This window comes from Vespula vulgaris, chromosome 1 (assembly GCF_905475345.1).
Source record: "Vespula vulgaris chromosome 1, iyVesVulg1.1, whole genome shotgun sequence".
Classification (NCBI taxonomy): domain Eukaryota; kingdom Metazoa; phylum Arthropoda; class Insecta; order Hymenoptera; family Vespidae; genus Vespula; species Vespula vulgaris.
Genome location: NC_066586.1, coordinates 3,591,499 through 3,607,290, shown reverse-complemented (window position 1 = coordinate 3,607,290; position 15,792 = coordinate 3,591,499). Strand labels below are relative to the sequence as shown.

The 15,792-nt window shown below is 35.1% G+C and overlaps 1 protein-coding gene and 1 long non-coding RNA gene across 2 annotated transcripts in view; both read right to left on the bottom strand.

Annotated features, from left to right (window-relative positions):
* The window catches only part of LOC127071188 (uncharacterized), a 32,910-nt gene extending 21,053 nt beyond the window's left edge, over positions 1 to 11,857 (bottom strand). Inside the window, exon 1 of the mRNA XM_051010162.1 lies at positions 11,275 to 11,857. Within this exon, the coding sequence (XP_050866119.1) occupies positions 11,275 to 11,338 (64 nt within the window). The 5' untranslated portion in view covers positions 11,339 to 11,857. The remainder of the gene's footprint in view (positions 1 to 11,274) is intronic.
* Positions 1 to 15,792, bottom strand: part of LOC127071237 (uncharacterized) — a 220,056-nt gene that overhangs the window by 21,053 nt on the left and 183,211 nt on the right. The window lies entirely within an intron of this gene.

The window sequence follows — 15,792 nt, the reverse complement described above, 5'->3', positions numbered from 1 at the left end:
GATTTTCACACGAGAAAGATCGGGTTTAATAAACAAGAGACTGAACGCGATTTGTTCTCTCTTTCCATCTCTCTCTCTCTCTCTCTCTTTCTTTCTTTTTGGCTTTCTCTCTCGCTCTCTTCCTACGCGTATACACGAGGTGTCCCATTTATCTTGACTATCCTGATACCTCTCCTGTGCTCTTAATATTATAAAAAATTGTCTTGAAAAGAAGCTGTTCGAATAGAGATGATAAATCTTACGAAAGGCGAAACATTTTCTTCGAGATCATATTTTCTGAGATTTCAAAAGACTTTCGCATTTCTTTAACCATATATACACTTATAGAAAAATTCAAGGAAAAAAATATTGGATGTATTTATGACGGTAAAGTTAAATTGAACACCCTATATATTTGTTTTTCACCATGCACCTATGGTGATCAAAATCGTGAGAACGTATTCGATCGCGGAAACATTCGGGTCGTTAATCAACGTGCTGATAACGCGTCAATTCGCCGATGGGTGCCAAAGGCTTGATATATGTCTATGTGCGTGGGCGCGCACACGCATGTATGTGTGTGTACACACGCACATATATATATACAAATATATATATATATATATATATATATATATATATATATATGTATACAAATACGTCGACGAAACTTCATTTATTTGTCTCCCTTTTTCTCTTTCTCTTTTTCTCTTATTCTATCGTTCGGTGCAAATTCATCGATTCGCGAGAAGAGAGAAGAACGATCGCATTGTTATTTTTGTGTTATCTCCTCGACGTAGCGAGAACGACGAGTAGAACCCGCTTTTCGAAGCTGACGCAGGATGATCCGTTCACGAGGGAATCGCTAGATCGTGACCCGGAGCATCAATGTGAGCCAACCTGTAAACCTATTTCTCTAGACTCTAGAGTCGATAGATAGACTGCTTTTCGCTCATCCTCTCTTTCTCTCTCTCTCTCTCTCTCTCTCTCTCTCTCTCTCTCTCTCTCTCTCTCTTTCATTTTCTCGCTTTTTCCTTTATCGACGACAATCGAAGATGCTTGTTACGTGTGTTCACCTAACTTAAAAGAAGAAATTTCTTTCTTTCTCTCTTTCTCTCTCTCTCTCTCTCTCTCTCTCTCTCTCTCTATATATATATATATATATATATATATATATATATATATATCATTGTATTTCTATCTCTTTCCTTATAGTCATCATCGTAGAAGTCTTCTTTTATATTTTCTCCTTCTCTACGATAGATTTAATAAACGTACCACATACACTACGTTTATTGGTCTCCGAAAAGTTTCACTATAAGTCTAAGAAGGAGGAACGGTTCGAACTTTAAAAATGTTCTTCCTTTAACGAGAATCCCATCGCTATATGGTAAACACGTTGACTACTACCAAGATCTTATAAAACGCAGGAAAATGTAAACTAAGGGAGATTTAAGAAAACGCTTTCAAGCGTTTTATGGGTGAAAGTAACGCGATGGATAAAGGGATTCAAAAGGAGAATGAGGAATGGTGGGGGCAACTTTGGTGAGAATTTAAATATTACTTGAGAGTTCGGCAAATAATTTTATGGAGAGGAAAAAGTCGAGTACCAAACTATTTCCTTTCAAATATATTACGAGGAATATAATTGATGACTGTGAAAACAGCATTTCCTTTGCGTCTACTTAATTACCTGTGATGATTCACTTAGCTTAAATAAAAATGAAAATTGTCATACATTTTGACGAATACTTTTTTTTCCTTTTATCTACTATGTCTCAATTTTCACGTTTAAAGAAATTCCTTGGAAATGGAATTTCTAACGGTGGAAATAACAGTTTTTCATTGTTTCCCTAAAGGTCCTTCGATTTCCGACGTCTATCTAAAATAACTCAAACTTCGTCGTCCCGAAGCGAAGTCGCTGGCTAACGTGCTCGATTAAATTTCACGTCTCCTACATTGCCGTTAGAGATATCTACTCGAATAGTTTCACCCGTAGCGAAAAATGTATAACGAAACTATGCACGAAGCGATTCTACGATATTTGGAAATAAAGCGAGCCAAATTCCTTGTGCAGAGAAGAAAGATAGGAAGAGAGAGGGGAAGGGAGGGAGAAAGAGAAAAAAAATCTTAAAGGATTATAAGCAATATAAATGTTTGCCACAGGTCTTCTTGTTTCATTTTTTTCAAATTTCGTTTCCTGCATATTCATATATCATTTTTATATAAATTAAATGCCTTTATGTTATTAAAAAGAAAAATTCATTTCAAATAAATAAATAATGAATCCAATTGTCGATCTGAATTTGTATTATTTAAAGAAATACTTTATTCATAAAAATTGATAATTCTTTCTTAATTTCTATATGTTTATTTACTATTACTACTTTGATAACAATTTGACTCATCTTTCTCACTTCTTTAGACAACATTATCACGACATAAAATAAATTTGAAATTAATTGTTTCAGTTGACCGACATCTATCGACTCCATGGACTTGAACCCGATAACTTATGACCCGGAGACATACATACATGCCCTCCCACTATCGACTCTGTCGATTTCAATCGTCGGATGGATAAACACAAATTTGAAGAACCTATACATATCATTAGCAATTATCTACACTCTCTTTTTATATATTACTATTTAATGTAAAATTAATGAGTTATTAAAAAATAGAAATCTTCAGTCCACATTATTGTTATCTATTTATTTATCTTTTTTCTACAATAATCACTAAATGTTTCATAAAACATTCAATATCTAGCTATATATATATATATATATATATATATATATATATATATATATATATATATATATAATTGAATCACTTTCACAGACTATATGTATATATATATATATAGTCTGTGAAAGTGATTCAATTGTCAATCACGTACATATATGTACAAACATTTCTGGGCGATAATAATTATCAACTCGGTTTCTCAATAATTTCTTTTTACGATCATTATCACATCTATGTAAATGCACATATGCATACACGTTGCATACGTAATGTTCTCTTAATTGTCAAAGAAAAAAAATTAACAAAAAAGATAAAAATTAGTAAAAACTATTTCATATTGTATCAGGGAAAAAAAGGAAAATTACGGAATTTTAAAAAGCGAATAAATTAACGGATATCTCATTCTTATCATAAAATACTTTTATTAGCGGCTTTTCACGTTTCCCGGTGCGTTATTCGTTCACGCTCGTTCACACGCGCGCGACCGCGAGGGAAGCGAGCCGCAAGGCCAGACCACGAAATGCCTTCCGATTGGTCGTACCGGCATCGTACGATGTTCCCGTCTCGTTATAAATACGCGTCTTTCCCCTCGTAGTTTGCGGTGCTACACCTTTCTCTCTTTCTCTTTCTCTCCGTCTCTATCTATGTGTCTGTTTCTCTCTCTCTTTCTCTCTCTCTCTCTTGCCCCCATATCTCTCTCTCTCTCTCCCATATCTCTCTCTCTCTCTCTCCCATATTTCTCTCTCTCTCTCTCTTTCTCTTTTACGCACCTTTGCACGCGGTCAACCAGAGACTGACTTGCACATATACCCAAGCGTGCTTAGCTTACGCAAAACGAGAGTGCATACGTATAGATGTGTATCTGTGTGAAAGAGAGAAAGAGAGAGAGGGAGGGAAGGAGGAAAGATGGAGAGGAACGCGCATGCACATAGAAGTGTATATACGACTTTTCTACATACCATGGAATTCGCATATTTCGATTCCAAATTTATAACTACTATATATAAATACACGTTTTATTTTTATATGATATATCTGTGTTATATAATACACGAACGGATGTTTACATTAATATTTTTAACTTCTAATTTCTGTTTTGTTTTCTTTTCGGTCTGGTGTTAATCAAATTTCTATTTATGTTCAGATATGTAATTATTGATGTAGATGTTTGTGTATCTTTACGTACATTCATAAAATAGATCTACGATAATTTGGACATATATATGTATATGATAAAGAATTACCTTTCATATATCAATATTTAAAAACATCTGCAGTAAGGTCGTCTATTCATCGATTTCGTTTGCTTCCGTTTCACTACGTTACATACATGATATAATTTATAATTATATAAAATTTATAGATAAGATTAAATTCATTCAATAATTATATGCGTTATTTACAATTTAAGAGATAATTTGTATAGTTTATTTAGTGGCAATTTAAATATTAAAATTTTTCGAATGGTTCATAAATATTTGATAGTGTAAATATACATATATATATATATGTACGTATGTATATACCTTTCTGTACAACTTAACACAAATGTGTTATTGAATCACGTTACTTACATCACCATCGTATGATGCCACGTCATATCACGCCACGATTCTTAATCATTAAAAATTTTATACGATAACTTAAAAGTAAAAGAAAGAGAGATGTAGATAGAGATAGATAAAAAGAGGGGGAGAGAGAGAGAGAGATAGTGAGAGTGATAGACAAAGAGAAGAAAGGAAAAAGGAAAGTTCTTTCATTTAAATTGTATCCAATTCAGATACTTAATAATTGATAATAATCTCACGAAATGAAACGAGTTTCGTCATACATTTACTAAAACAAAAAATATCAAGTAGAAAAAGTATCATGGGTGAAATTATATTCATGTGGGTGAAATTTGTTTCGTTCGACCTTGATTCAAAACGTGAGATAATTTAGTGAATCGAATAGTACGTCATCAATTGATCCACTTCCTATTGAACTAATCGGGAAGATCAACCAGTGGCGGAAGTGACGTTAATACTTTATTACCGTTTAGTTAACGAGAAAAAGAAGATAATTATATAAAATAACAAATTATACGATAAAATATGGATATAAAGCGACGAGATGAGATAAAATAAAATATATAGGAATAAGGAAAAGAGAAAGAGAGAGAGAGAGAAGGATAAACTAACGACGTCTTCGTCGTTTCAGTTCGACGCTTTTGAACGATACGACGATATGACTAGAACGACGTCATGTCGCGTTACTTTTCCTAGGGATCGCTAGATATTTCCAAGGGAAATTCCGAAGGACCATGAAAGAGTAAAAGGAAGAGAGAGAAAGAGAGAAAGAGAGAAAGAGAAGGAAAAAGAGGGTGAGAGAAAGAGAAGTGTGAAAACCGGAAGGGAGATATGTTCTCCCCCTTTTCTCCATCTTATAACGTTAAAGGAAGCTGCTTTCCTTTGACGTTTCTCAACCACGCAGGATCACTCTCGAGTTTTCTTTTCTTTCTCTCTCTTTCTCGCTCTCTCCATTTCTCTTTCTCGTTTCGTCTCTTTAAAGAAAATCAAATTTCATCCATGGCTTTTCTCAACTTAATGAAATTTTCTAAAAATCAACGCTTTTCCACGATCATTTTTAATCTCTTAGAAATCGCATTTCTTATGAGTTTTTCAATAAGAAAGAAGAAAGGATCTAGATAGATGAGAAGGAGAGAAAAAGAGAAGAGAGAGATGTTGAAGTATGATATATTATGTTAATTTGATCTTCCGATTCCCTTTGTCCAATGATCGATATCATTTCGTTAACAAACGTAACGCTCTAAGCGTTATCTCTTTGAGCATTATAGCAAACGATAAACTAAACAATGATGATAATAAATCTCGCTTATGACACGTTACACCGCGAATATTCTCATCTCCTTTGAACTGTGACATATCGGAGTACAGAGAGATAGAGATAGAGATAGAGATAGAGAGAGAGAGAGAGAGAGAGAGAGAGAGAGAGAGGGAGAGAGAGAGAAAGGAAAAAGAGCTTTTGATATTCGCCAACCTGTGCACTCTATCGATGACATGCGCGCTAACGAAGATAATTCGCCACGAGCGGACGCGAAAACTCGATAAACTTTTCCTCGTACAGGTTACAGTTCGTGCGTACGTACATGTTTTAGCACGTTCGAGTGAAAGAGAGAGATAAAGAGAAATAGTGAGAGAAAGAGAGAAAGAGTGAGGAAGAGAGATTGTCGATAACGTTTTTCCAAAATCCTGCCGCTTCGTTTGCCGCCAGTTTCAACGCTATTCGCGATTTATGGCTATATGTATATGTATAGTATGTGTGTATATATATATATATATATATATATATATATATATATATATATATAACATATACATATACAGAAATATAGCTAAAGTCGTATTTGCTAAAACGTATAGCCAAAAGAGAGGAATACCGCGATATATCCGGAAGATCCATCGGTTTCCGCTTTTCTCTATCTCGTTTGCAGAGAACGAATTTTAGAAAATATATTCGTAATACATCGGACGAGGTTGCGGTCTCGTCGAAAACGGACCACCCTACAAGTAAGTAAATGTGTCGATGTAACTAATGGTTCGGATGACGAATGCACAATCATTTTCCTTATCTTATCGTATCGAATAATATATCTGCGGTTGGTCTTTCATTTTTATAAATATTGTTATAAGTTCATATTCCCCGGTAATTTTCTTATGGAATGATACACGTTAATTTAAAACCCATTAGATTACAGTAAGGGTAGGTATTTAAAATTTATATGCGGCTAATATAAATTAATCTTTTCTTATCTACAGTCTCCAGATGTAAAAGAAAAATAACAAAAAAGAAAAGAAAAGAAAATGAAAGAAAAAGAATAATAATAAAATTAGATATAAATCAAAGGATGATTATTATCACTCTACTCAAGGTTTCATGGTTCAGAATACATAGTAGGAATGAACCACGATGAGCAGCCGTGATAACGTGTTACTTTTCATTGCAGCGATTTCTCCCTCTCTTTCTCTCTCTCTCTCTTTTTTTTCTCTCGAATAATAAGTATGAAAAGAGTAAGAAAAATAGGAAGAGAAGATCGAAGGAATGAGAACGAATAGGCTTTAGATAGAGGTACGATCGAAGCTCGTTCTTGCTTCTTTTTTCTCATCTTACGCTGGCAAACTCGTTAAGGCCAGACTCCCTCTCCCTTCCTGTCTCACTCCCTCTCTCTCTCTCTCTCTCTCTCTCTCTCTTCGCACTCAGTGGCTCGTACACTTTCTTAACGTTGTTGTTTAGAGGCTTAATTAAGCGCAGCTACTTACGTAAGAGAAAATCCGCTACCGAAAGTTCCAAATGTATTTTACGAAGTCGGTTAACTGTTTGCTTTGAAAGAAAGTAAGAATTCTCTCTCTCTCTCTCTCTCCCTCTCTCTCTCTCTCTTTATCTCTCTTTCTCGATGAACTGACCTCTGCCAACGTCCGCTTGGTTGGCCCAAAGAGGATTCGTGGCTTCGGAGCCAACTAATTCGCTCCGTGCAAGGGAATTCCCTCGGGATAGTAGGTATATATTCCACTTGATATCCTACGAAAGCAGACTTTCGAAGGCATCCCCTCGGTATGCCGAGGTACACATTTCCGAACGTGTTCTCCTCGTCGTGGGAAAAAAAAAACGAAAAAAAAGAAGAAAGAAAGGACGAGACCGATTTCATCGATCCTACTTTCTTTTTTTCTCTTTTCTATTTTCTTATCATACAGGCTTGCACTCTTGAAATATCGTTCGTTTTCTTTTTGTGAATCGAATCATTCAGTTTTTCTAATAGAACGAGAGACTTTTAACTCTCAATATTCATGGATATCAAAAAACGTTTATAAATACATGCGTTTATACATATGTATATGATCAATTATACATACATATGTGAACTATGATGCCGATGGTGACGTAGGAGCCAAAGAGACGCGGTCAATGGCGTCCGATGACGTTACCAAGCGAGGAATTTGTGGAGACGGGGAATGAACGGCCGGACGTCCGTCTGGGAGCTACATGAAACCGGTTAGACGAAGAGAGAAAGAGAGAGAGAGAGAGAAAGACAGAGAAGGAGAGAAGGAGAGAGGGAGAGGGAGAGAGAGAGAGTGAGAGAGACATAGAGGGGAGGGCTCGACCTAACTCTGCGAGGAATGCGCCTCGAGATAAACTGGCCTCCAGTGGGTCCTTACAATAAACTAGACGAAGAGAAGAGCGCGCGCGCGTGTGCGTTAGAGAAAGAGAGAGAGAGAATGGGAGAGAAAAAGATAAAATTGAAGAACGAAGAAGGAAAAAACTTTGATGCGAGAGACGATGCGTGCCAGCTACGACACATTAACAGCAACTTGTTTATACACATCTATAGACACGCATATACATACGCAGAGAAGACACATACCTATCCAATCGACTTGCCTTTCGCCGTCCGTTTTAACACACATCTACCTTATTCGTATATTTATCTGTGTGCGTGAGCGTGTTGCAAGTGTGTACACGAGCGAAGTGAGCCAAGGCGCACGCCCATTCGATCGTCCAATCGGAGCTTGCTACGTCATCTCGTACGATGTAACGGAGAGACTCACCCACGTGGCCTAAGCGCCGCGCTATTTCGAGATCGCTCCACGAGAAAATCGCGAGAGATCGTTCTAAAACGATCCTTCTAGAACGATCCAAGGGCTGCCTCTTCTTCGTCCCCTCCTCTCTCCCCTACCTCTCTTTTAACTTTCTCGTACCTTTCGTCTTTCTCTTATATCATCGTACTTTTTTCTTTACCCTCTACTTATCACTACCACCATCACCATCATCTACCCCGCCTCTATCTTTTTCTTTTCAATCTACGACTGTCGTCGAACTTGACGCGATTTATAAGGAAAAGTATTTCGCTAACTCGTCCTCCTTCTTATTCTCCGATACCAGACTACGTGGAAAATGGGTCGTTATAGCAGACGCGAGTCACATTTCTAAGGGATACGCGAGAATACTTTTCTGTTTTATATATATACATATATATATATATATATATATATATATATATATATTTCTTCTAACGAAATATCATAAGTACGATTATTTTCTTTTTCTTTTTTTCTATTTTTTGTTTTCTTTTCATAATAACGTTTCGCGTGATCCGTATGTGATAATGAAACGATTTGTTTTCACTTCTCTTTTTTTCTCTACGTTATTTTTAAGTCATCTCGGCACGTATCTTCATTTTTGCTTTTTTTTCCTTTTTTTTTTTTTGACATTTCCCTGCCACGCAATTTCTTTTATTTTTTTTTTAAGATCTCATCCAGCTGTTACGCTTCCATAATTTACGAATTTTTGTAGGCAAATGAAAAATGTCCAGATTTTCCATATTTTAGTGACACGATGGAATTCATTCTTCACACAGTCGGAAATACAATTTTCGTGGAGAGAGAATATATTTTCCATAATGAATGAATATATGTGGTCGTAAGAGACATCCAAATTGCAAGGATAATCCGTGTTAATTATAAGAAGCGTAAAGTTTTACAAGCGGAATTCACAAATATTACGGCGCGAGATAGCTGCGTCCGGAGACGAATAAAAAGAAATACTTGTTGCGAGCGTGATTATTTGTGCGGTTTGCAAGAAAAATTATTTACGTTGTGTTTACGTTCCTTTTATACAATTGTTTTAATAATTGTTGTTTATTTACTCTTTCAAAAGACGAAACGTTTATCCACTTTCTCATCTCCTTTCTAATCTATTATTTACATTTAAATACGACTTTTATTTTATTCAATGAAATCCCCAAAATTTCTTTGCACACGAAACAAGATCGTTGGAAATATATATCTTCATGAGAACTCAAATAAACGTGGCGTGTTCGTTTTCCATGAATAGTACGAAAGTTTATTTGTTTATAGAATTAACGATGTATTGGGAAATTGCGCGTAATGTAACTTCATTTGAGATTGTATTCAAGGACGTAACGATGTAACACGTGCGTAGGTCAGTTCTGAGAATGAATAAATAGAGATTAAAAAAAAACATGTTTCCTATACTACAATGACGTCGATCGATTGTGGAATTGTAAACAAGTTTCATTTCATCAAGATTTCGTGCGATTGAAAATATACAAAATGAGAGCGCAGAGTATGCAAGTTTCTTGCATATCAAGTATGTATATACGTACGTACATAGATACGCACATACATATATGCACACTTTAGAGGAATTCCTTGGCGATCGTTGAAATAAGATGATCAACAAAATAGTGAACTAAAATAGACGGACGCGTAACTATCGTCTTTCGCGTAGCTGCGTACGGAAGATGTTTTTTGACGTTACGTTTTCTCTGCATCTTTCTACGTTTCTTATCATTGTTCCATATAATCGAGATGACAATGCTATTTATGCACGACTTATGCATTTGCATATGAAAGAGACATGAAGATGACTGATAATGAGATACAATGAAACGAATCGATAGATAATATTTCGATAATATTTTTCATCATTTCCATTGAATAAACAATTGATTTATTTTTTTTTTATCTATCTATATTACTCGATAAACGATAATATTAATGTAGAATAAAATTAAAAAGATATAGAGGTGGGAAAAAAGAGAGAGAGAGAAAATATATAGGAAAAATTCACGTAAAACGCTTACCTCGCAACGATATCAATCACGTCCGTTAATTAAATGTCCCGATCTGCGGTAAACCTAATTACCGGTGAGCTTCGGTCGAACCAATGAACGAAAGAAAGAATTTCTTCGCCTATGGAAGGAAGATTCGGTTTCGTTTCCGCTTGGGAATCAGTTTCCTTCCTTCGATCTTTTCGTCTTCCCTCTATCTCCATCTTTATCTTTCTCTCATGTCACGAATTAATTCTAAAGATATAGATACGATGTCGTACCAAATTTTCTTTGAAACTTACGAGAAATAATAGACAAGAATAAAGGTTGAAACTACGTGAAAGAAGAAAAATAATATGATCGAATTCAAAGACCCTTGTAATATTATTTTCACAGGATAAATCAAATTTTCGTTGAGAACACGTTTATTCGTTCGTTCGTTCGTTCGTTTCTTCCTTCCTTCCTTCCTTCCTTCTTTCCTTCGTTAGTTCGTTAGTGCGTTGAACCGTTAAAGGTCTCACCGGATAAAATAAAAAGGGCGCGCAAGAGAGTAAGATGGAAAGGAGAAAAAATTCTTTCCGCTTTACGTTCTACGAACGTCAGCTTTCTGATTCCCAGGCAATCTTCCCGATATTCATATTTTTACTACGTTCAAAATTCATCGATCGTCGACGAAAATATAAAAAGAGAACGCGAGCGTGCGAGGGAGAAAGAAAGAAAGAGAAAGAGAGAGAGATGAAAAGCACGTGGGCATCAAGCCAATCACAAGCAAGAACACGACGAACGCACACATCGAAATAAAGTGAATCGTTTCACGGATCATCCCTATTGTCCCTTGTCCTCTCATTCGTTCATCCTCGACACGCAATTACCCTTGACACTCGCAAAAAGAATCGAGAGACTAAAATACTTACGAGAATAGAAGGCAGTCATTAACAAGGCGAACCAGGACAGTTGGTGTTCCATAAGTGTTCTCATTTCTAGATTCCTTTTTTCTGATACTTGACCCTTTCTTCACAAAAAACGCGACACACTCGTAGAGATTAAATCTCTATTGACGATGTTTCTTTTCTTGTTTTTAGTTTTCCTTTTCTTTTTTTATTTTCTTCTCTTCTTCTTTTTCTTTTTAACGCACGAGAAAAGTTCTTCTATCTTTCTATATATATATATATATATATCTCACTCTCTCCCTCCTTCTTTCCTAACCAGAGAGAAAGACAGTTTATTTCTATATTTCTTTTTTTTTCGATGAACTAAAGAAGTCGACTCTTTTTTTTTTATTTCTTTGAATCGACTCACGATAAAGGCCGGTGATATATTCGAGATCGTATATGTTACAATTTATTCTAAATACGTGTACGAGAAAGAAAGTAATAACAAAAATAAAGAATATTACAGTGAGAAGAGAACGTCCGATGATAAACGAGTAATAAAAAGTTAAACGCGTCTCTCACCTTCCGTACTCCGCGACCGGCCGTACACGACTGACTAGTGAATGCATTTTGGCGGCATGAAGCTTTGAAGCCGATCGAGTGCGCCTGCGCCGATCGCTCACGCCACCGTACTTGTTTGGAAGGGGCAAAGACTCTCTTTCTGTCTCCTTTCTTATCTCTTCATCCTTTTGTCTCTCTCTCTCTCTCTCTCTCTCTCTCTCTCTCTCTGTTTGTCTCTCTCTCTCTCTCTCTCTCTCTCTCTCTCTCTCTGTCTCTCTCTCTTACACACACTTCTCTCACTCTCTAACTCGTTTTCTTAGATTCTAACTTTGTCACATACACACGCGCATACACACTCTTTCTCCCTCCCTCTTCTTTCCTCACGTTTTTTTTTCTACCTGAGCGAATCATGCTGGCGCCACTATCATTTACGGTTCTTCTTAAGAATGATATCAGTCTTTATCAAATTGGAACTTTTCCCTTTGACGTATCATCTCATAGCTCGTGAACCTCTTAAAGAACTTATCTTAAATTTGCACATCATTTTAATTTCGCTTTTGAATGTCAAATTTTATTTTTTGTTTTTTATTCTTTTTTTGTTAGTTTCTTTCTTTTTTTTTATGAATAATGTTTCCACGACAGTTGATTCGTTTCGTTTAATGTCACAACTCACAAACATTCGATGTTCATTAATTATTTATATGTACATTACGATCGATAGATCTTTCTGCCGATAAAAATTTTTATCGATATGTATGCAGTATCTACTGATAATCATTTATAAAAGCAGATATAATATTTGATAAGACAATAATGTATTACGTAGTATTATAAAATCCTTCGTTCATTTGTAATCATTTCAAATGCAAAATATCTACTTTTCCGCTAAAATACTATCGAAAGTATTAATTGGATAAACTCGTCATTTCCATTTGTCCATCTTTACAAAGATAATTATTCACCTTGTTATTGGGATATATTCCGTCGGATAATTTCAACGAAGAGAAAAATCTTCATTGACGAGGAAGATCTCAACGAGCGAAATGAAATGAATAATACAAATCAAAGTTGAATGAATTCGATTGACGAAGAAAGTATATAATACATGTATAAATATATATCTAAATGTATGTATGTATGAATAAAAGCGACAAACATTGAAATGTATTTAATAATAATTTAATTTTTAATAACGTCGAATTCACCGAATGTAATATATTAAAATTAAAATATCGAAAAATTCGTTAATATTAGAAAATAAAAAACTTTCATCGAAAGATTTAAACTCCTTTTCTCTTGTTGTTGCCTATATCTCTTAAGAGAGAGAGAGAGAGAGAGTGAGAGGAAGAGAGTAAGAGAGATATTTATAAATATAGTTAATCATAAGAGATGTGTTGAAATGCGTGTGTGACGAAATATCTGTATGTAAGTACATGATTGGAAGTAAATATCGTTCCGTTACGTTCGTAACATATATACGTGCGCCGAGATAATTATATGATTCTGATACAATTATCTATATGTATTATTGTACATACATAGATCCGTACACATATGAAAAGAAAAACGATAGTAAAATGATATAAATGTAAAGCGTGTCAGTAGCTATACACAAGTATTAACTGTAAACATGTTACAATGAGTGGAATTAGTCAGCGCTAATTAATGCAGAAGACTCGATGATTATCGATTGCCTAAATCGATAGAGTGGACCGAGATAGGCTGTACGTTTCTGCATATACATGCATGTTATACTATGTCTGTGAGCAATGCCTTCCATATACCAGCGCATGAATTCGAATAGAAACTAATGGTAGTCCTTTAGCTATGAACTACTCTGATTGAATGTCTTGTTATTGTAAACAGAATGGACGATGTTGAAAGATACGAATAACAAAATATCTCTTATTTCAGTTTATTTATTTTTCACATTGACATATTTCTTAAGATTTATTTCCGAATCCTTTGGATCTTTCATATTATAATCAGAGAGAAATATCGATGAATAAAATTCATAGAAAATATTCGATATAAAAGAAATAATGATCGAAATATTCACGTCGAGGGAATAAGGATTACTTCTTTATAAATTCAAATAACAATTTTCTTCATGAACGAGTTTTTTTCCGGCACAGAATGTGAGATAGGATGCTAAGCGAATGAACGTCGATTATCGTACTGTTACGTGTTAAGTGTCATTTTTAACGCATTCGTGCCAGCTGTTGCAGCACTTCTACTAACGCGTTCAAGTTTTCTCTTACTTCGTGCTGTTCCCTGTGATAATAGCCTCCTAAATTGAAAATACATATATGGAATAATAAGTCTAAGTTCGTCGATAAGCCACCAGAAAATCGTAGCTCTATTAAAGAGGAAAGGTAAAGAGGAAAAAAAAGAAAAATAAAGAAAGAAATAATAAAAAAAGGATCATACCGGCGCTTAACGATCCGTGCTTAATTACGCTTCGAACGAAGTAATTGCTTTTCCTTAATGAACTTTTATTTTTCTAATTAATATAAACGTGTGCCAATGTAAAAAAGAAAAAGAGAAGAATAAAGAAAAAAGAAAGAAACATATTAAAATAAATAAAGCGAAAACATTAGATAAGTTAAGTAAACCTATCGTAACCCCAATTAGTTTTATAGACGAAACAAAGATAAACATGTATTAATAATTGAGTATGATCTTTTCCTCCGAAATGATAAACGACCGTCCGACAATAACACGAATTTCGTCGCATGACCTTGAATATCTCGACGACTCGTATTTCTCTCTCGAACGAGAACGCTCCGAGTGCCAAGTTCGACATCGCGATTCGAAATAAAGTTCAAACGTTTGAAGAACGTAGACAGACTCTTAGAGAACGAGAGAGAGAGAGAGAGAGGGAGAGAGAAAGAAAGAGAGAGTGAGGGTGGGAGGGAGGGGTGGGGAGGAAGGGAAGGTCGTTGCAAAGAATCGTAATACCTTTTCATCGATATTCAGTGAGGTCTTATCCTAACGCGATTTACGAACAGATCGAACAGCTCACAATGCGCTCCTTCAAAAATATCGTTTTCTGTTGACATAAAAACGCGCTCGTTCGGTCTTCGTTCCGTGTAGTAGGACGTTTTCTCAAATGGAAACTCGCCAGTTTCGACGGGAAATCTCATTTAACTTGAATAGTAACGACTCTCCGTTACGAGTAAACGATCGCGACCGATTAATCGATCGTCGATCGTTTTTTATGGCATTTACGGAGTCTTTAGTTCAAGTGGAAGAAAACAGAAAGAAAGAGATATGATCGAACTAAAGTTTAAGTCGAAGTTTCTATCGATTTTTGCCTCGTTTGCTTAACGAAACTTCTCGTTACTTCACTGTTACATACGATTCGATTAACCCTCTTTCAAAACCGTCTATATGTGTACGTTCGTATACTTACGTATATATGTATATATAGTTTTATCAATCGATCTCTATATATCTTTATATCTGTATTACAAGCAAATCCATCGTTCCATTTTGTTCGGTTCAAAAATCAAGTCGAAATACAATTTCTATTCTCCATTTATGTCCCTACTATGTCGTTATTGAATTTACTAAACAAATCTCCTATAGGCCAATAACGTGAGCTTTGGAAAGTGCTAAAAGTGCGAGAAGTGATGTAAATAAAAAAAAAAAAAGGGAAAAAAAAGAAGAAAAAATGAAACCTAGCAACGTAACGTGAATTTTCATGCTGAATGGAAACCATATCGAGTTTCCGTCGATCTAATCCTTCGTTACTGAAAAAGCAACTATATTGATATGATATAGTTGATCGGTGAAAAGATGGAGTAAATGATATTTTAAGAATATTTACGAGGGATGAAAATTACATTCATTGTGTTTTTATAATTTTTACACGTGAATTCTTCTTTTTCCTCGAAATATCGGAGAAAAATATCATTGACATGTTATTATAATAAATCTATTAATTATGAAACTGTATTAAATTTCCTATATTTAATTCCTATATTAAATTTCCTA